Source organism: Engystomops pustulosus, chromosome 7, assembly GCF_040894005.1.
Source record: "Engystomops pustulosus chromosome 7, aEngPut4.maternal, whole genome shotgun sequence".
In the NCBI taxonomy this organism is placed as follows: domain Eukaryota; kingdom Metazoa; phylum Chordata; class Amphibia; order Anura; family Leptodactylidae; genus Engystomops; species Engystomops pustulosus.
This window is the reverse complement of record NC_092417.1, coordinates 181,474,701-181,495,104: the sequence shown is the minus strand read 5'-3', so window position 1 is coordinate 181,495,104 and position 20,404 is coordinate 181,474,701. Positions and strand designations below refer to the sequence as shown.

Sequence of the window (20,404 nt, the reverse complement as noted above, 5' to 3'; positions counted from 1 at the left end):
CAATCGCGCCGACTTGCATGCGACACAAATCGGGGTGCGTGGCCGATGGACAACCACCGACTACGCGCGGGTTTTACAATTCAAATTGTGTCGCATGCACTCACATGCACCAGGAAGAAGAAGGTGAACTCCGGCGGACCTCAGCGGGGAAGCGACACATGCAGGAAAATAAAAACAATCTTGAATAATCATGCCGGACTTCATCCTCGTTGGAGAACGCACCTCAGGGATCGCGACCGGACCGGGTAAGTAAATCTGCCCCAGAGAGTTTTGGGTCAATAAACAGAATTGTCATCAATCATCAAGCTAAACCTGCTGAAGTGCGAAAGATCCTATCATATAACATTTACATTTAAAGAATGCAGAATGATCGCCCCTCCCCCCATATACACTGATGATGATCTATTTCCATTTCACTGATAATAAATGTCCTTTTCTAACAATACAGATCAGTTATGGAGCTACAGACACATTGCTGAGGGATAGGAATCTGTTCCCGTCTTTGTTCCGTACCGTTCCCGATGACAACACAACTTATTCTGTCGTATGTCATTTTATTGAGAACCTTGGATGGAACTGGGTTGGAATTATCGCCTCGGACGATGACGCTGGGGATAGAGAGACACGATTACTGACAGATCTTCTCGCCAGTCGTGGCATCTGTGTGGCCTTTGTCTTACAATGTGGACATCCATTCAAATATTTAGAAAAGGAGAAACAAGAAATATACAGGGAGGAGATAAGGAAGTCTTCTGCCAAGATCATTATATTATGTGGAACTCATTCTAATCATATACAAATTTTTCTTAATAGACTCAGAGATGTGATAGAGGACAGAACCTTTATATTAAGTCCAAACTTCTCTCCATTTTCTTTCTTTAACACCTATTATAATATACCAGTAGTTAATCTCAGTTTATCTTTTGACCTGGACCCAGGAAAAGTTTTAGACTTGGAAAGTTACTTAATGAAATCCCCTGTCTTGAAGAATCCTGAGGACCTTCTACTTCGAGATATTTCTATTGAATTCTTTCAATGCTCAACGGCATCAAAGTCTAAAGATGAAAAGTATAAAAAAGTACATCAAACACATTTTAAGAAATGTAAAGGATCAGAACCGTGGGTACCATTTTTTAAGTGCATGTTGTATGGGAACACTTTAAGTATGTATCAGGCTGTCCAGTCCCTGGCTACTGCCTTACATGATATGTCCATCTCTCATGGCCACCGAACAGACCATCAGATGCATCATCCTCCACACAAGGTGAATCTATAGAAATATTCTACCAATAACCTCAATGCTCTTATCTCTCCTGGATAGATGATTGGTAATCTCTTGAGTTACACTGATTTGTATTGATGAGTGAGTTGGTTGAAATTTGGATTTGTCAAGATGGTCCCGAACATTGGGAAAAAATTTTGTTCAGGATCCAGACTTGAACCCAAACACAAACCCCATTGAAGCCAGTGGGTACCTCAGAAATGAAAGTAAAATATCTATCCAACAATACCCAAAATACCCCCAAGTTTTTTTCTTCATCAGTATTACTTTGAAATTTACCATTTAAAACATAATTATAATTAGCATTTCTTCGATTCTTTCATTTATCCACATTAAATGTCATTGACCATTTGTCCCAGGTCCCCAGTTTCCACAATTCCCTCTGTAATGGTATACAATCCTCCCCTGTATTTATTACTTTACTGAGCTTAGTATCATCTATAAATATTGAACCTATAATTTGAAAACCCTCTTCAATATTATTAATTAAAATATTAAAAAGAAGAAGACCTAATAACTTTAACCCAATCTAAGATTGTACTATTTATGATAATCCTCTAAACCTTTCTCTTACCCAAATACAAAAATCTTTCACTAGTCCCAGCCGTCTCATTTTTTGTACCAACCTTTTATGTGAAACTGTATCAAATGCCTTGTAAAAATCCAGATACAGAATATCCACAGCCTCCCCAAAGTCCAGTCTAGAACTTACCTCCTCATATAGGCCAATAAGATGAGTCTGACGCGACCGATTCCTCATAAACCCAATGCTGATGCCAGGTTATAAGGTTATGTGCAGAGACAGTATTTCTAATAACCTCTCAAATATTTTTCCAAAAATAGAAGTTAAACTCACAGGTCTGTACTTTCCAGGATTTTTATATTTTTTATTAAGATTTATTTTTCTCCTAGAGGTAGAGAAGGAATTAATTTTATTCCTGGCAGATGAGGAAGATGGGGGACCCTACACCAAAATGTGTAGAACAGCTCAGGTCGTTTTTAAAAACATTGTGGCACATTTACTTACCCATCCCGCTGACGCTGCCGATCTGGAATCGCAGATGAGGATTCGGAGCTGCCGAGATTCACTAAGATCGTGCGTCCAATGTCTTGCGACACAATTTTGAAAATTAAATTCTGTGGTTTTTCCGAATAAGTAGGGTTGCCCGACGTCCACGCCCCCCCCCAATTTGTGTTGCATGCAAGCCGGCGCCGGTGCGCCACAATCTGATAACTTGCGCCAAAAACCCAGGGCAATTCAGTGCAAAATGGAAAAATTAGCAAAACCCAATGGAAATGCGGTCGCAGGACCCTTAGTAAATTTGCCCCATTATGTCAAAAAAGAGCAGAAAAATTGTTACCCTCGTTTGCCAAAAATCTAAAATGATATTTTGTACATAAGGTACATAAAAATATAGAAACACCCCCGGGCTCTATGATTGAGTCCCTGTCAAAATACATGGATTGGCTTGTCAGGCCATCATTGAAAGTTATACCATCGTACCCTTAAGGATAGAAATGATTTTTTTATGGGAATTAAAGGACCAGGGATGGCAAGAGGGATATAAATTGGAACTGATTGATGTCGAGAGCTTGTATACCTGTATACCACATGGAGAAGGAATACAAGCACTTAAAGCAAAAAGAGAGGAGAGGAGAGAACTATGTGAACTTTGTATGTGGTGCCCTTCATTTCATTATGTCTCATATTATCTATACCTCTTAGTAATGGGTGGTGTATACCATATAAGGACCAAGGTTTTATAGATTGCTGTAATTAAACACGTTATACCGGTGTCAGTGGCTTTTACTGCTTCCTGCAGGCTTACGATGGCAAGGCCTGCTTTATTGCGTATCTGAGATTAGCTTCCCTGGGTTGCGAGGGAAACCAGTCATGTGACATAAAGGGGCGGAGCCAGCCTCCGAGCTCACAAATGACGTGTTGCGGCTGTAGCCGGCAGACATCTAGCAGCCTGCTAATGATCAACCTTCCAAAAATAGTTTTTAAACTGTTATATAAAACACTGATCAGGAAGTGATAGGAAACATTGATATAAATAGTTCAAAGATTTTTACTTTAAAGTAACATTGATGCAAATAGTTTTTATACTGGTAGTGTATTGTAACAGTGATGCAAATGCTACTAGGACTAGTACTGTAACGTAACATTGATGCAAAGTAACACTGAAGCAAATTGTTCTAAGATAAGATAACACTGAATAAAAAAGATCTAAGACTGGAAGTGTAAGGTAACACTGATGCAAATACCATTAAGACTCATACTTTAAGGTAAGTCTGATGCAGATTAAATTATGACATGTAGTGTATGGTTACAATGACACAAATGTTTATAAGACTAAAACTGATGCCAATACTACTGAGATTTGTACTGTAAAGAAACACTAATGCAAATAGTTCTAAGACTGACACTATAAGGTAACACTAATGCAAATACTACTATAACTAGCAGTGTAAGGTTACACTGATACCAATAGTTCCAAGACTAGTACTGCAAATTAACACTGTTGAGAATAGTTTTAAGACCAGTAGTGCAAGGTCACAATGATGCAAACATTACAAAGATTAGTACAGTGTGGTAACACGGATGTAAGCAAAAATACAAAAATGGAAAAAAAAATTGGAAATGTAAGGTAACACTGATGCAAATAGTTCTAGGACTAATACAGATACTACCGTTACACTGAAGCCAATATAAAAAAGACTGAAACTGTAAGATAACACTGATGTAGATACTGCTATGAATAGTACTGTTAGGTAAAATTGATACAAAAAGTTCTAGGACTTTTACTGTAAGGTAATACAAATGCAAATACTACAAAATCAATTACTTTCAAGTAACAGCGATGAAACTCGCTCTAAAACACGTAGTTTGTAGTTGGATAAATCTTTATTAAATTTTCAGTGGAAAAGATTTACATAACAGCATAATTTAAATATGAACATTGATTCCATTATTAACATAATTATAAAATACACAAATAAAACACAATACTTTAAGCCGATAAGTCAGAGACTGGTCCTACGTTGACTATTTTAAAAATTTGGGCAAATAATTCTGAAAAGCAGAAACCCTAATTTTGAAAACTGATTTTGTTTTTAGAAATCTTAGCAAATTTGGTTTTGTAGTTACAAGACGTATCACTCAAATTTTTCAACTAACATGAAGCACAATGGGGGAGATTTATTATGTTGTAAAAGAAAAGTCACATAAATCTCCTCCTCTCTTCCTCTTTCCTGGTGTTTCCAACCTGCATCCAGAGGGAGGCATAGACTATGGCCAAAACTCAGCCGGTTCAGACCTGGTCCAAGCTGGTGGAGTTTCCTCCCAATATTAAGAAGCAAACCTTCCAATCATAATGAATTCCCCCAGGAGTAAACAATGTCAGAATCACCTGGATATGGTAAAGTCTTCCAACGTTATATTCATAAGTCAGATTAGAAAAAAAGGGCGGAAGACGCAAAATGGCATAAAGTTATTAAGAGGATAATTTTATGACTTCCTCCATATTTTACTAATAAATTTTATTAATTTAATTTTTTTTATGGAAGGTCCACCGTTATCTACAATCAATGATGCATCTGAATGGATCCGGGACACAACAAAATGGTTTCCTTTACAAAGGACAAACAGAAGTCACCTACATCATTAATAATGTTATTTTAGAGGATGGGTTGAACTGGAATCCAGTGGGAGGATCCAAATTAAGCTCAATGGGCGGCTTGAAATTTTGGCTTAAAACAGAAAATATCATTTGGAAAAATAATGTAAAAGTGAGTTGTGGGAGGATTTCTATTCTTACTTTCTCAGGAAGTTTATTACTGGAATATTTTATGGCAGGGGGAATGTGGAAAGAGAAAATACAGGGATCTTGGTCTCTTATATTAGGGCAGCCGTAATCATGATGGAGAACTTGTACATGAATGTTGTCTGCTTTCTGCAGATCCTCATCTCTCGATGCTCACCAAGATGTTTACCTGGAGAGAGGAAAGTGACAGGTTCTGACATACGCCTGTGCTGTTACCAATGTGCCCCATGTGCAGAAGGGGAAATATCTAATACGTCAGGTAGATCTGATGGACCATCTATTGTCTACACATGACAGGTCACATGTAACACTAGTATATCCGAGGGCATCGCTCTATAACACACTCGTGATGGGAATTAGAAGAGAACCTGAGAGACACAACTGTATGATAGCACTGAGTAAAGACTCAACCTCTGCTGTTCAATTACTGTGTTGTGGAAAGGTCAAAATCAGTATTTCACATATTATTAGCGATAGTTTTTTAGCTTTATGTAGTCTAAAAAATGTAAATGTTTTTATTTTACCATTAAGGTGACTTTTTATGGACTTGTTTTATGTCTGACAGCCAGAGACTCGCCCTGCTTTTACAATCCATGCAGGAGCAGCAGAAGCTGTAGCAACGCCATAAGACATCACTATACGAGGGCGGTTCAATAAGTCTTCGTGTTTAACGACAGAGGGCGTTCCTGAGAGAAGTTGGTGTCATCATCGTGTGCTGCCATCTATCAAACGATGGCAAAAATATTTCTGACTGATTGATTGGTTTGGAATTGGCAGGCATTTGCGTAAGACGTGTTTGGTGATTTTCGCCGAGATGGATATAGAGCAGCATCGTTCGATAATTCACTTTTTGTTTTTGGATGGGAAAAAATGTGAGGAGATAAAAGCAAAGTTGGACACTGTTTATGAGGGACACTTTGCCATCTATGAGCACAGTTAGATATTAGTTCAACGAATTTAAACGTGGACGAACTTCCATTTTTGATGAGGAGAGACCAGGAAGCCTGGCAGACACGGTTCCTGAGGAAATTGTTCAAAAAGTCCACAACATAATACTCGCTGATCGCCAAACGAAAGTGTGCAAAGTAGCAGAGGCCGTAGGTTCATCAACCTCAACCGCAATTAAACTTTTACATGATAAGTTGGCGATGAATTAACTGTCGGCCCGATGAGTGCCGTGATTGCTCACAGTGGACAACAAGTGAATGCGGCTGATAACTTCTAAGCTTCGTGTTTGGAAAAATTTCAGAGAGATCCGAAGGAGTTTTTGCATTAAGTCGTTGATGAAACCTGGGTTCATCATGTCACACCCGAAACTAAGCAACAAGCAAAACAATGGATTTCTACTGGTGAATCTGCTCTATAGAAGGCGAAGACGGTCCCATCGGCCGGAAAGGTCATGGCGATGATTTTTTGGGATGAGAATGGCGTCATCCTCATGGATTTTTTTAGAAAAAGGAAGAACGATCACTGGACAATACTACAGTGAGTTATTGGACGGCTTCGACAAAAAATTGAAGGGGACATGCCAATGGCAAAAAAGAAGGTGCTGTTTCACCACGATAACGCACCAGCACATTCATCCGGAGTTGTCGCCACCAATCTGCATGAATTGTGTTATGATTTGCTGCCGCACCCCCCAGTATTCACCTGATCTATCTCCCTGCGACTTTTACTTGTTCACTAACATGAAGAAATGGCTTGCAGGAGAAAAATTTAGCTCAAACGAGGTAGTCATGGCCGAGACAGAGGCGTATTTTGGAGAGTTTTTTTGGAGAATTTTTTAGGGGGGTTTTAAAAATGGCAGGAATGTTGGGAGAAGTGAATCTTTCTAAAAGGGGACTATATTGAAAAATTAAAAAAAAAATTTAAAAATGGTGTCTTCATTTCTAACACGGGTATTTATTGAACCGCTCTCGTAGACTCAGTACTACCTTCAAAAGACAGTGAATGATCATAGGGGAAATTAATGGGGAAAGCCTCTTTTATTTATTTATATTCATTGCTCAGATACAACCTACATTGAATTTATTGTATCACTGCGAGTCCACCTGTTACTATAATGAAATATCTCGATTTTGGTAGAATGTCTGAATTTGTTTTTCTATTTTCTTATTAAGTTTTGCCCTTTCCAGTATCCATAGAAAAACCATGACTGACAGTTTTATTACTTAAAGGGGTATTCTCGTCTGGGCATTCACATTCAGTTTCACTAATCTTCCATATATAAACATTTCTTCAATTGGATATTATTAAAAAAAATGTTCCTGTGTGAAGATAATTTCTCATAAATGTAGCCATGCTGTCCCTTAGAAACCAGATAGCTTCCTCGGATACGACCACCTCACACTCTGGCAGCAGTGGCCAGGCATGCGCTATTGAGTCCTGCCTGATCACCTGGCTTCAGCGATCATCACTACAGGACGACTGTATGACCTGCAGTAACTCCTGGACATTTCATATACAAAAACTTTTTGTTTATTTGTGCCATCCCTCCAGCAGAGGTGGCCGTAACCGTGGAAGCTATCTCGTTTCTAAGGGACAAAATGACTACATTTATGAGAAATAATCTTCACACAGGAACATTTTTTTTAATAACATCCAATTGAAAAAAATGTTTATATATGACAGATTTATCCAACTGAATGTGAATGCCCAGACGAGAATACCCCTTTAACCACTAAAAGAATTGTCATAGACATGTACATAATGCCACTAAGGATATATGAAGAGGTCTCAGAGGCTGAGCCATATTCATACATGATGCTAACAAGTGCAAACGAAGGGGGACTAACCATTTACCTGCCTGAATGCCACCATCTTGGATGTGCTTGTCGCTTTCCAATGGTCCCCAATAGAGATGAGCGAACATGCTCGTCCGAGCTTGATGCTCGGTCGAGCATTAGGGTACTCGAAACTGCTCGTTACTCGGACGAATACTTCGCCCGCTCGAGAAAATGGCAGCTCCCGCCGTTTTGCTTTTTGGCGGCCAGAAACAGAGCCAATCACAAGCCAGGAGACTCTGCACTCCACCCAGCATGACGTGGTACCCTTACACGTCGATAGCAGTGGTTGGCTGGCCAGATCAGGTGACCCTGGGATAGACTAGCCGCTGGCCGCGCTGCTCGGATCATTCTGTCTCTGGATGCCGCTAGGGAGAGAGCTGCTGCTGGTCAGGGAAAGCGTTAGGGTGTTCTATTAGCTTACTGTTAGGCAGGAGTGATTCTCAAAGAACCCAACAGCCCTTCTTAGGGCTACAATAACGTTCTACTTTTTTTATTTTAATTTGCATCTTTTACCATTTTGTGAGGAATTAGCAGGGGGACTTGCTACCGTTGTGTTTAGCTCTTAGTGGCACACATATCCATAGCAAAGACCGAAGTGGGAAAATTCAGTAGGGGTTGGATTTCTATTAGGCAATAACTCAGTGTCATCTCATCTGGCATAGTAGTGTGCTTCCTTTGATACTTGGCTAGAAAATAGCCATAGGAGAATACAAACAGCTTCTTGAAGCCTACAGTAGCGTTCTATATATTTGATTTCTGGTTGATCTGCTGGTGGCTTTAGTTTCTGCAGTGCATGTACTTGCCAATTCTGAGCAATTTGTAGTGAGACTTGCGACCGCTGTGTTCTGCGCTTAGTGGCGCACATATCCATAGCAAAGGCTGAAGTGGGAAAATTCAGTAGGGGTTGGATTTCTATTAGGCACTAACTCAGTGTCATCTCATCTGGCATAGTAGTGTGCTTCCTTTGATACTTGGCTAGAAAATAGCCATAGGAGAATACAAATAGCTTCTTGAAGCCTACAGTAGCGTTCTATATATTTGATTTCTGGTTGATCTGCTGGTGGCTGTAGTTTCTGCAGTGCATGTACTTGCCAATTCTGAGCAATTTGTAGTGAGACTTGCGACCGCTGTGTTCTGCGCTTAGTGGCGCACATATCCATAGCAAAGGCTGAAGTGGGAAAATTCAGTAGGGGTTGGATTTCTATTAGGCACTAACTCAGTGTCATCTCATCTGGCATAGTAGTGTGCTTCCTTTGATACTTGGCTAGAAAATAGCCATAGGAGAATACAAATAGCTTCTTGAAGCCTACAGTAGCGTTCTATATATTTGATTTCTGGTTGATCTGCTGGTGGCTGTAGTTTCTGCAGTGCATGTACTTGCCAATTCTGAGCAATTTGTAGTGAGACTTGCGACCGCTGTGTTCTGCGCTTAGTGGCGCACATATCCATAGCAAAGGCTGAAGTGGCAAAATTCAGTAGGGGTTGGATTTCTATTAGGCAATAACTCAGTGTCATCTCATCTGGCATAGTAGTGTGCTTCCTTTGATACTTGGCTAGAAAATAGCCATAGGAGAATACAAATAGCTTCTTGAAGCCTACAGTAGCGTTCTATATATTTGATTTCTGGTTGATCTGCTGGTGGCTGTAGTTTCTGCAGTGCATGTACTTGCCAATTCTGAGCAATTTGTAGTGAGACTTGCGACCGCTGTGTTCTGCGCTTAGTGGCGCACATATCCATAGCAAAGGCTGAAGTGGCAAAATTCAGTAGGGGTTGGATTTCTATTAGGCAATAACTCAGTGTCATCTCATCTGGCATAGTAGTGTGCTTCCTTTGATACTTGGCTAGAAAATAGCCATAGCAATAGGATAGGATTGTTTGGTTCTAAAAACTCAAAAAAAAACAAAAAACACAAAAAAAAAAAAAAAACACAAAAAAACACAAAAAAAAAAAAAAAAAAAGTAAAAAAAAAAAAAAAGTTATAACTCTCATTTTAAAAATGTTTAACCCCAGGGCTAGGGGTAGAGGACGAGGGCGGGGACGTGGGCGTCCAACTACTGCAGGGGTCAGAGGCCGTGGTCCTGGGCGGGGTGAGACACCACCTGCTGATGAGGGAGCAGGGGAACGCCGCAGAGCTACACTCCCTAGGTTCATGTCTGAAGTTACTGGGACTCGTGGTAGAGCACTGTTGAGGCCAGAACAGTGCGAACAGGTGATGTCGTGGATTGCTGACAATGCTTCGAGCAATTTGTCCACCACCAGTCAGTCTTCCACGCAGTCCACCCATGTCACCGAAATCCCCACTCCTCCAGCTCCTGCACCTCAGCCTCCTCCCCCCCAGTCTGCCCCCTCCCAGGAAAATTTGCCATTTGAACCGGCATACTCTGAGGAACTGTTTTCTGGACCCTTCCCACAGTCACAAACCACTTGTCCGGTTGCTGCTGAGCAATTTTCCGATGCCCAGGTTTTCCACCAGTCACAGTCTGTGGGTGATGATGACCTTCTTGACGTAGTGGAAGTGTGTAAAGAGGTGTCCGACGATGAGGAGACACGGTTGTCAGACAGTGGGGAAGTTGTTGTCAGGGCAGGAAGTCCGAGGGGGGAGCAGACTGAGGGATCGGAGGATGATGAGGTGACAGACCCAAGCTGGGTTGAGAGGCCGGGTGAACACAGTGCTTCTGAGACGGAGGAGAGTCCTCGACCTGAACAGGTTGGAAGAGGCAGTGGTGGGGCCAGACGGAGAGGCAGGGCCAGAGCTGGTGCATCAGCGCCACTGTCAACTAGTGAAGCTCCCGTGGTGAGGGCTCTTGCGGCGAGGGCTAGATCTTCAGAAGTGTGGAGGTTCTTTAAGGAAACACCGGATGACCGACGGACTGTGGTGTGCAACATTTGCCAAACCAGGCTCAGCAGGGGTTCCACCACTACTAGCTTAACTACCACCAGTATGCGCAGGCATATGAATGCTAAGCACCCCACTCAGTGGCAACAAGCCCGTTCACCTCCGGCCGTGCACACCACTGCTCCTTCCCCTGTGTCAGCTGCTAGTCAGCCCCCTGCCCAGGACCCTGCCACAAAAACCCCATCGTCGCCTCCACGATCCTCCACAGCATCCACCAGCGTTCAGCTCTCCATACCCCAGACGCTGGAGCGGAAACGCAAATATAGTGCAACCCACCCGCACGCCCAAGCCCTTAATGTGCACATCTCCAGATTGCTTAGCCTGGAGATGCTGCCCTATAGGCTAGTAGAGACCGAGGCCTTTCGCAACCTCATGGCGGCGGCCGCCCCTCGGTATTCGGTCCCCAGCCGCCACTACTTTTCCCGATGTGCCGTCCCAGCCCTGCACCAGCACGTGTCAGACAACATCATCCGTGCCCTGACCAACGCCGTTTCTGACAAGGTCCACCTGACCACGGACACGTGGACGAGTGCTGCCGGGCAGGGCCACTATATGTCGCTGACGGCACATTGGGTTAACTTGGTGGAGGCTGGGACCGAGACTGACCCTGGGGCTGCTCATATACTGCCGACGCCGAGGATTGCGGGGCCTACCTCGGTCCAGGTGTTTCAGGCCTACTATGCCTCCTCCTCCTCCCACCCCTCCTCCACCTCCTCCTCCGAACTACCATCCGTGGGCACGGCGCCATCAGTCGGTAGCTCTAGGCACAGCAGCAGTGCCGTCGCTAAGCGACAGCAGGCGGTGCTCAAACTGCTGAGCCTAGGCGACAAAAGGCACACCGCCCAAGAGCTATTACAGGGCATTCCACATCAAAGTTGTTAACTTTGTCGCCACCCTGCTGTGTAATCCACAAAATATACTTGCAAACTTTTACCATTTAGGGATATTATTTCAGCGCTTCTTGCGCATCTGTTTACATTCCCCTCACCCGCCATATCCTAAACTTATAAGAACGCTACTACACTTGATCTTATACAAAAGTGCTGTTTGGGGAGTAGCCTAGAGACAGGGGCTTGGATTTGCGAAAGCTCGCCTGGCAGCGGAGCGCCAGCTCCATGCGCATCATGCGCTTCTTGCGCATCTGTTTACATTCCCCTCACCCGGCATATCCTAAACTTATAAGAACGCTACTACACTTGATCTTATACAAAAGTGCTGTTTGGGGAGTAGCCTAGAGACAGGGGCTTGGATTGGCGAAAGCTCGTCTGGCAGCGGAGCGCCAGCTCCATGCCAAGATCCAACTAACATAGTTTTAACTGCAGCACCTTTAATCTACTACTAGTTCACTGCCTCCATACATGGTCCCCTTATCAAACGAGCTGTGTCAGGCAGAATTTTGGGTTGTTTTCATGGCTTCCATGTTAACTTTGTCGCCACCCTGCTGTGTAATCCACAAAATATACTGGCAAACTTTTATCATGTACCGATATTATTTGAGCACTTCTTGCTCACCTCCTTTGGTTCCTCTCTGCCACCCATTGGTTTGAAGCCTGAGTCCATTTAGGGTATGTCGCCATGACACTCTCTAGCCTGCTGCCGCTGCCTCTGCATGCCGTCCCCTATAGTGTCAGGGTCAATTATTGCATGTTTTAGATACTATCTAGCTTCATTCTGTCACTCTGTCATGGCCATGCTGTTGCCCATAATTTTGGCATAATGGTGCGTTTAAGCAGCCTCAGAGGCATCCATGCATGCTGCCCCTGCTGTTTCCTGTCCATTTCCGTGGTGTTTCCATCCTTTTCTGAGGTTCCCAGGTGTTTGGCCAAGCTTCCCTGTGCAGAGCCTTGGTCCCCTTGAAAAATGCTCGAGTCTCCCATTGACTTCAATGGGGTTCGTTATTCGAGACGAGCACTCGAGCATCGGGAAAAGTTCGTCTCGAATAACGAGTACCCGAGCATTTTAGTGTTCGCTCATCTCTAGTCCCCAATGATCCATTCCCATGGTAGCTTGGACTCTGTATGAGGCTCCATGACCCGTCATTCCTGATCCATAGCACATTTTCCACATACTGCAATAATGTAGTATTAAATTATATGGTAGGAAAGATCAGACAGTAAAAGGTAAAGTTAAGTAAAAGGAGTAAAAAAGTTATTGGTGTCCGAATAGGGCAAAATGAAAAAAACTATAAGAATAAACCATGTGGGTCATTTGGAGTTCAAGAAAGGCATAAAAACTATTTCCCAAAGAAAATTTCACAAATACTATATTCTACATTAAATTCTACAATTTAATCGCATTTGGAATGTTTTTCTGGTTCTCAATAACTGATATGGAATATGTAAGGCGGTCACTAGGAAGTACAATTTCTTAGCCAGAAAACAAGCCCTCATAAAGCTTTGTAAAGGTAAAATACAAAGCACAGAAAAGGAAAAAAACCCGGTCCTAACAGGGTTAACATTTAATTAATGTAATTGTTTTTGCATCAATGCATCAGAGATCTATACATTTAAATAGGGACGTATGAGGGCTTGTTTCTTAGGGGGTGAGTTCTATTCTTCAATATTACTGTTATTTACAATATATATTTCGATGAACTTTTGACTTTCTAATCTGATTGAAAATTCTGTCTTTATTAAAGCTAAACTGTTCTGTTTTCCCCTGTAACTTTAAATGGTTAATCATCTGCAGTGCATTTTACATATAAAAAATATCGGGATAATCCTTAATTTTAATTTTCTCTTTTACAGATAGTAAAGATTGCATGAAATGTCCAGAAGATTCGTGGCCCAATGAGAACAGAACATCCTGCGTATTGAAAGACTTAGAATATTTATCTTATGCTGAGGATATCATTTCCATCACTCTTTCTTGTTCATCACTTTTCTTCTGTATTATGACAGTTTTGTTACTTTTAATTTTTGTTTTAAATCATAACACCCCCATAGTGAGAGCCAATAACAAGAACCTGAGCTTTGTTCTCCTGGTCTCCATCATGCTGAGCTTCCTCTGTGTCTTCTTGTTCCTCGGTCGTCCTGTGGATATAACCTGCATGTTACGTCAGATCTCTACTGGAATATTCCTCTCAGTGTCCATCTCCTCATTGTTGGCCAAGACCATCATGGTTTACATTGCCTTCAAAGCCACCAGGCCTGGAAGTGTGTGGAGAACATGGACTGGAGTGAGACTCCCTAATTGTGTGCTCCTGATCTGCTCCTCGGTCCAGGTTGTCCTCTGTATGAGTTGGGTGACCCTCTCTCCTCCCTTCCAGGAGCTGGACACACACTCTTATAAGGAGAAGGTCGTAGTTCAGTGTAATGAAGGGTCAGATCTTTGGTTCTACTCTGTCCTGGGTTATATGGGGGTTCTGGCTGCGGTTATTTTTATTACAGCTTTCTTAGCCAGGACATTACCGGACAGTTTTAATGAGGCCAAGTACATCACCTTCAGCATGCTGGTGTTCTGCAGTGTCTGGATCGCCATGATCCCGGCTTATCTCAGCACCAGAGGGAAATACATGGTGGCCGTGGAGATATTTGCCATCCTGACCTCTAACGCTGGGCTGCTGGGATGTATATTCCTCCCTAAATGTTATATAATTCTGTTGAAGCCTGAGCTAAATACAAGAAAATATATACTAGAACATAAACAAGCTATCTTACATCAGTAATCCGGGGGGGGGGGGGGGGATGAGAGCAAATTAGGGTTTCCCATTACTCGGGTTCCTCTCCTCTTTTACATAATACACTTATTCTTTTTCATAAGGCTGAGCCTTACTTCATTCTGCTCTTTCAACCTCACTTAGCTCCTCTTGCTTTATCTCTTTCCTTATGATAATCAACTAATCTGTCCCATATTGCCAAGAATCTCCCTTGACCAGGATATAAATTTTTTTATTCGGTAATTTCACTTTGTTCTTCCAAAACTCTCTTGTTTCCAGAGTGTAGGGATCAGTAATCTAGCTGCTATCAAAAGTAGTGTCGGTAGGTCATGTCTCTTTGGCTGGAATATCAGTCGGGCGCCAGAGATGGATGAGACCCTAGGAATACATATGCTACAGATATCCTCTATTTCCTGTTATTCTTTATCCAAGAAGGGCTTTATGAATGGGCACTCCCACCAAATGTGTAAATAAGTGCCTCCCTTCCTCCTGCATCTCCAACAAGTCGGTGAAATCTCAGGATTGACCGTTTGCAAGAAATTTGGCGTCTTTTACCATCTAGATAATAATTAGAACAAATTCTCCTCAATACTAATACACCTAGAGAACCCTATTGAAGTGCCTAGAATCCGTCTCGTTTCTGGCTCCGTGAACACCTCACCCCTGAGGTAACTGTGCAGTAAATCAAGGACACTCTCCCTTTAGTGGGCAGGCTGCCTGATATGTAAGCCTCCATTTGTGTTATTGGCTGATAAGGTTGGTAGATGTCACACAAAGCTGTTACTATCCTCATTATAGAGTGTTTCTGAAGAAAGTCCAAAATTTTGCATTCCTTTCTTATGTGTGCAGCTACTTCACTTGTGGACTGCTCTACATCTACAATGTCTCTCAAGGAAAGCCCATGCAGCCTGCCCCAGTGCGAGGCTACAGGATTTAGTCTACTGTCTGTTAGGAATAGGATGAGACTGGCTGGAGTGAGGGGTGAGGGGCTACTAAGCAGGGGCCTTGTGTTCAGTGTTTTCTGCCTTACTTTAACAGGGCCTTGTACTAATATACCTTGTTTGTCTTCTCTAGCTTTTAGTTATCAATGCCCCATAGGAGTAGCTGGTTGTTGACCATGAGTTGCAATCTTACTATGTCAAGATATAGATTCTTGCACTTAGGGGAAACTAATTTGGCGCATCTATTAAGCTGGACTGCCCTATAATACTGGAGCACATTTGGCATGTTGATGCCTCCTTCGGTTTTCTTCTGTGAAAAAAATTGATAATTTATACAGGGCCTACCACTGTCCCAAAGGAACCTAGTGAATAGCCTTTGTAGTGTAGTGAAGTAGGCCGTCGTGAGCTTGATCGGGGCAACCTGTAAGAGGTAGGTAATTATTGGCATGATATACGAGGTTTGCAGGTTTTTCCTTCCAAACCCGAGAGGAAGGGGATTTGCATAGCCTCAATGGAGGCCACAAGAGGTTAGAAGTATAGTTTGGAATATCAGTGGGGTTCATTGGAAGCTTCATTCCCAAATATTTAATTGAGTCTTTTGGCCATTGTAGTGGAGACTTATACTTAAGGGTCTCTATTTGGGAAAGGGTATGGTTCTATTAAGTATCTCTGACTTTTCTAGATTTAGGTGTTCCAGGGAGACAGAGGTCAGTTGGCAGCAGCATGAGTAGGCCGCAGAATGGCACAATGACAAATTAGGGAGGTGGCAGAAACATGGTAGGCCACAGAGTGGCACAATGACAGAGCATGGAGGTGGCAGTGGCAGCAGCCGCAGCAGGAGCCCACAGAGTGGCACAATGATATATTGTGGAGGTGGTGTCAGTAGCAGCAGCAGAAGCCCACAGAATGGCACAATGATATATTGTGGAGGTGGTGTCAGTAGCAGCAGCAGCAGGAGCCCACAGAATGGCACAATGATATATTGTGGAGGTGGAGTCAGTAGCAGCAGCAGCAGGAGCCCACAGAATGGCACAATCATATAGTGTGGAGGTGGTGTCAGTAGCAGCAGCAGGAGCCCACAGAGTGGCACAATGATATATTGTGGAGGTTGCGGACAATTCCAGTCCCTGTTAAAGATGGTAGGAGGCAGATTGAGCAACTAGAAGCAGATGTGTGGCATCAGGCGTGTGGCATCAGGATAGTGGCTGAGGCAGGCAGTTAGAACCCAGATTCAATTTCTCAACGTTTGGGGGAGGTATGGCAATTTGCATTATAAAGACACCCCATAACTGACATCTCACTACTGCAGAGGCATGAATGTCAAACAGATTTCTTCCTATTCGATTTTGTCACTAAATAGAACTGCTATTTGGGGTACACAGATCCCCCATAAAGAACATCCAGGGATTGCAGCAGGAATCGCTACTGCACAGTACAGTAGCAGCACAGGCAGCACATGAAGTGTGAAGTGCCGAGATTTAAAATGGCTGGATTTTATAGGGCTGTGTGACATCACATAAGCCTTCTAGTCGCTGATTGGCTTACAGGTCTGCAGATGTCATTGGGGGTGTTCCTAGAGTTTTCTGCCCATGTAACACGTTGTGTTCGCGCCCATTTAGCTGAAAAAAGAGGGGGGGGGGATTTTTGTTCCCGCAAAACAGCAGAAAACTTCGACTTCGTGACGAATCAAATTTTTAGTGAAATTTGTATATAATTCCACTTTATTAGAATCTATTCGCTCATCTCTAGCTGCAACTACTGCACATTGCGGGATACTTCCCTTCTTGAGTTTTACAGAGATGTGCTCTTCCATTGTCTGCTGCGGCAGATTCTCTTCCTACATCAACTTATTGCAAATGGACGCAAAGTGGGGGAGGAGCAGGGTCTGCAATTTTTTTATAGTATATTTTGGGAATCCCGTCAGGATCTGGTGCTTTGCCCACTGGAATAGATCTTAGCACCTTCTTTAGTGGTAAATGGCCCTTTCAGGAGTTTTGGTCCTCAATTGATAGGGTCGGAATATTTAGCTGCCCTGAAAATTTTGTCTAGGGATGAGGAAAGGTTGTATAGACCCTCATACAAAGTCCTAAAGGCACTTGCTATCTGTCTGGTGTCTTGTGTCTTAGCACCAGGCCAGCTTAATCTCTGATACATGTGTCCTCTCCTTCTGCTTTGTGACCCAGTATGACATTAACCTGCCCCCTCTGTCTCCGTGAGCATAGAATCTGCTTTTAGCTGCTAACATAAGTTTAGCCGTTTTATCGTTGAGTACGTTTTTAAACTTCTTGTCGCGATTCTGTCAGTTCTGATAATACCTCTTGTGCTTTGGTGTTTTTATGTGCCCTTTCGAGTCGAGCTTTTAGTGAGCATTTCATTTGATAATCTGATTCTTTTCTTTATAACATAAGATCCTATTGAGATGACCCCCCCCCCCCCTCAGTGCCGTTTTATGAGCCTCCCAAAGTAGGGCTGGGGCCATGTTCTCTGTCTTATGCCTTTTAAAGTAAGTCTCTAACATTTGATTTGTTCAAAATGCTGTGGGTCCTCAAATATAGTGTGATTGAAGGACCACCTCCAGTCTCCCCTAGTGATCCCTGGTATATCTATAGTGTACAGCAGAGGGGCGTGATCAGACAGTAGGATATTTCCCACCAGCGATATGTGATGTTGTGATATGAATGTATAGTCCAGTCGACTGTCCATTTGGTGCGTGTTGGAACAGTATGTCTACTCTCTCTGCTCAGGATGGAGTAGTCTCCAAGTATCTGTAAGTTGTAATCTACATAATGCATCCTTCAATGTATTTTTTTTTTTTGTAACTTTCTTTTTATTGTTTTGTTATAACATAGCATGTAACAAATACAACAATACATGTATTACAATAGATACAAATGACGGCTTATAGTATAAAAGTTTCCAAAGTGTAATTGTATTTCAAGCAATAGATGTAAAAAAGAAAATAGATACCCTATAGCAGTGATGGGCAACCTTTTGAGCTTGGTGTGTCAAAATTTGCCAAAAAACCGAGCATAACTCAGGTGGTGTGTCACCTTGACAAAAAAACATAATTTTGTGATATTTATAGTTTAAATAACAAATATGTATACTATTTAACTTCTAGGGTACTTTAACCGTAGGTTTTCTGATTGATCCTACCATGTACTGCCATACTACAGTCTGGCAGTATATGGGGATTTTCCCAATCATCTATTACTATGTGCAAAGCGCACATTGTAATAGATCGGTTACAATCAGACAGGTGTGGAAATGCTTAGTAACCTGTGAACTTTCTGTCATGAAAGTTCACAGGTTATAGCGAGGGCGCAGACGCCGCTGTCTGCATCTCCCTTATGCCCTCTTGGCATGGAGAAGGTGTGAGGAGCAAAATAATCGCAATGTCTGGCGATTTGCAAGGTGTTGCGATTATTTCAGGGCTTGTACATCACAAAACTGACACACAAGCCCTGATGACTATCTTCTATTATACAGTGCACTGATCTTACTTACTATATGATGAGAGTTGTTGTCCTCCCTTGCCCCTGCTGTGGAGATGGTCAGTGTAGAGGTGGAAGCTGCTGGGACATCACACAAGGCAGCAGCGATGTGACCTCTGACTGTGCTGCCATCTTCCCCCCACCACAACTATCAGGAGCTGCAGAGGAGCCTCCTGGGTGTATGGCCAGGTCACCTCTCCTGCTGTGCCCCATGCTGATACCTGTGCTGACTGGAGACACTAGGCACAGCTCACACATGGGGAGGGGCCGGCTTGCGGGAGGAGGAGGAGGGGGGAGTGCTGGAAGCTCAGTGCAATCTCTCAGCCTCCCGGCTACTGCACCTGGTCATGTAGGATGAAACTTAACTCTCAGGCAGCCGTGTGTCAGTGAAAATGGCTACGCGTGTCAGCACTGACACGCGTGTCATAGGTTAGCCATCACTGCCCTATAGCATAACAGAGAACATAGAACAATGCCCATATAAGTTCCTCTGATTGATTTAATGAGTTTAGGCATGCTACTATTAGATTTATAATCATAATGGGTGGACAGATAGGAATTCCGTCCATGCTGCCCACTGTTTTTCACACGAAGTTTGCGGACCACTAGTCTTTGCCATGAGAACTTCCATTTTATAATTATTATTAACTATACAAAGCATTTCTTGTATAGAAGGGAGAGAAACTGATTTCACACTTTTAGCTATTAAGTTTCTGGTTGTATTTAAACAGTGAGAGATAATTGTTGCATGGTTGAATGGAATATTTTCCATACCTAGAGACAGCAAGGCAATACCCGGATCCCGGAGAATTGGATATGGAATGATGGTTCTTCATTTTAAATGGATTGAGTTCCACAATCCTTGGACTTTTTTACAATGCCAGAAGACATGCAATAAGGAGCCTGTTTCTTTTCTACATCTCCAACATAAATTTGAGGGATTTGGATACATTTTTGCCAATCTATACGGTGTTAAGCTCCTCCTATACATGAGTTTCCTCGCTGTTTCTTGGTGAGTAACACACTTGGATGTGCTAGCAGAAAGTGAAAAAGCATCATCCCATGAGGAGGAGTCATATACTTTGTTCAATTCTTGTTCCCATTGGGGGTCATTTACTAAGGGCCCGAATCGCTATTTTTAATCGGGTTTCCAGAAAATTATCAATTTGTGCTGAATTGCCCCGGGTTTTTGGCGCACGCGATTGGATTGTGGCGCATCGGCGACGGCATGCACGCGACGGAAAATGGGGGGGGGGGTCCGTCGGAAAACCCGAAGGATTCGGAAAAACCGCCGTATTTCTTTAAAAAGATGTGTCGCTAGACACGCACTTACCTGCACCCAGCACCGGATGGTGAACTCCAGTGAACTTTGACGGACTTCAGCACAGCAGCAACACCTGGTGGACATCGGGCGCACTATCTAATTGAATTGCCGGAAGACCCAAATCCTCCACGTAAGTAAATCTGGGTATCCTGACGATTTCCGATTTGCGCCGAATTCCGCTGGGATTTTGGCGCA

The 20,404-nt window shown here is 42.9% G+C and overlaps 1 protein-coding gene across 1 annotated transcript in view; it reads left to right on the top strand.

Annotated features, from left to right (window-relative positions):
- LOC140070297 (vomeronasal type-2 receptor 26-like) overlaps nucleotides 1-14,459 on the top strand; it is a 50,044-nt gene extending 35,585 nt beyond the window's left edge. Inside the window, exons 4-6 of the mRNA XM_072116648.1 lie at nucleotides 449-1,123; nucleotides 5,245-5,368; nucleotides 13,540-14,459. Coding sequence (XP_071972749.1) covers nucleotides 449-1,123; nucleotides 5,245-5,368; nucleotides 13,540-14,459 — 1,719 coding nt within the window. The remainder of the gene's footprint in view (nucleotides 1-448; nucleotides 1,124-5,244; nucleotides 5,369-13,539) is intronic.
- The last annotated feature ends 5,945 nt before the right edge of the window (nucleotides 14,460-20,404 follow it).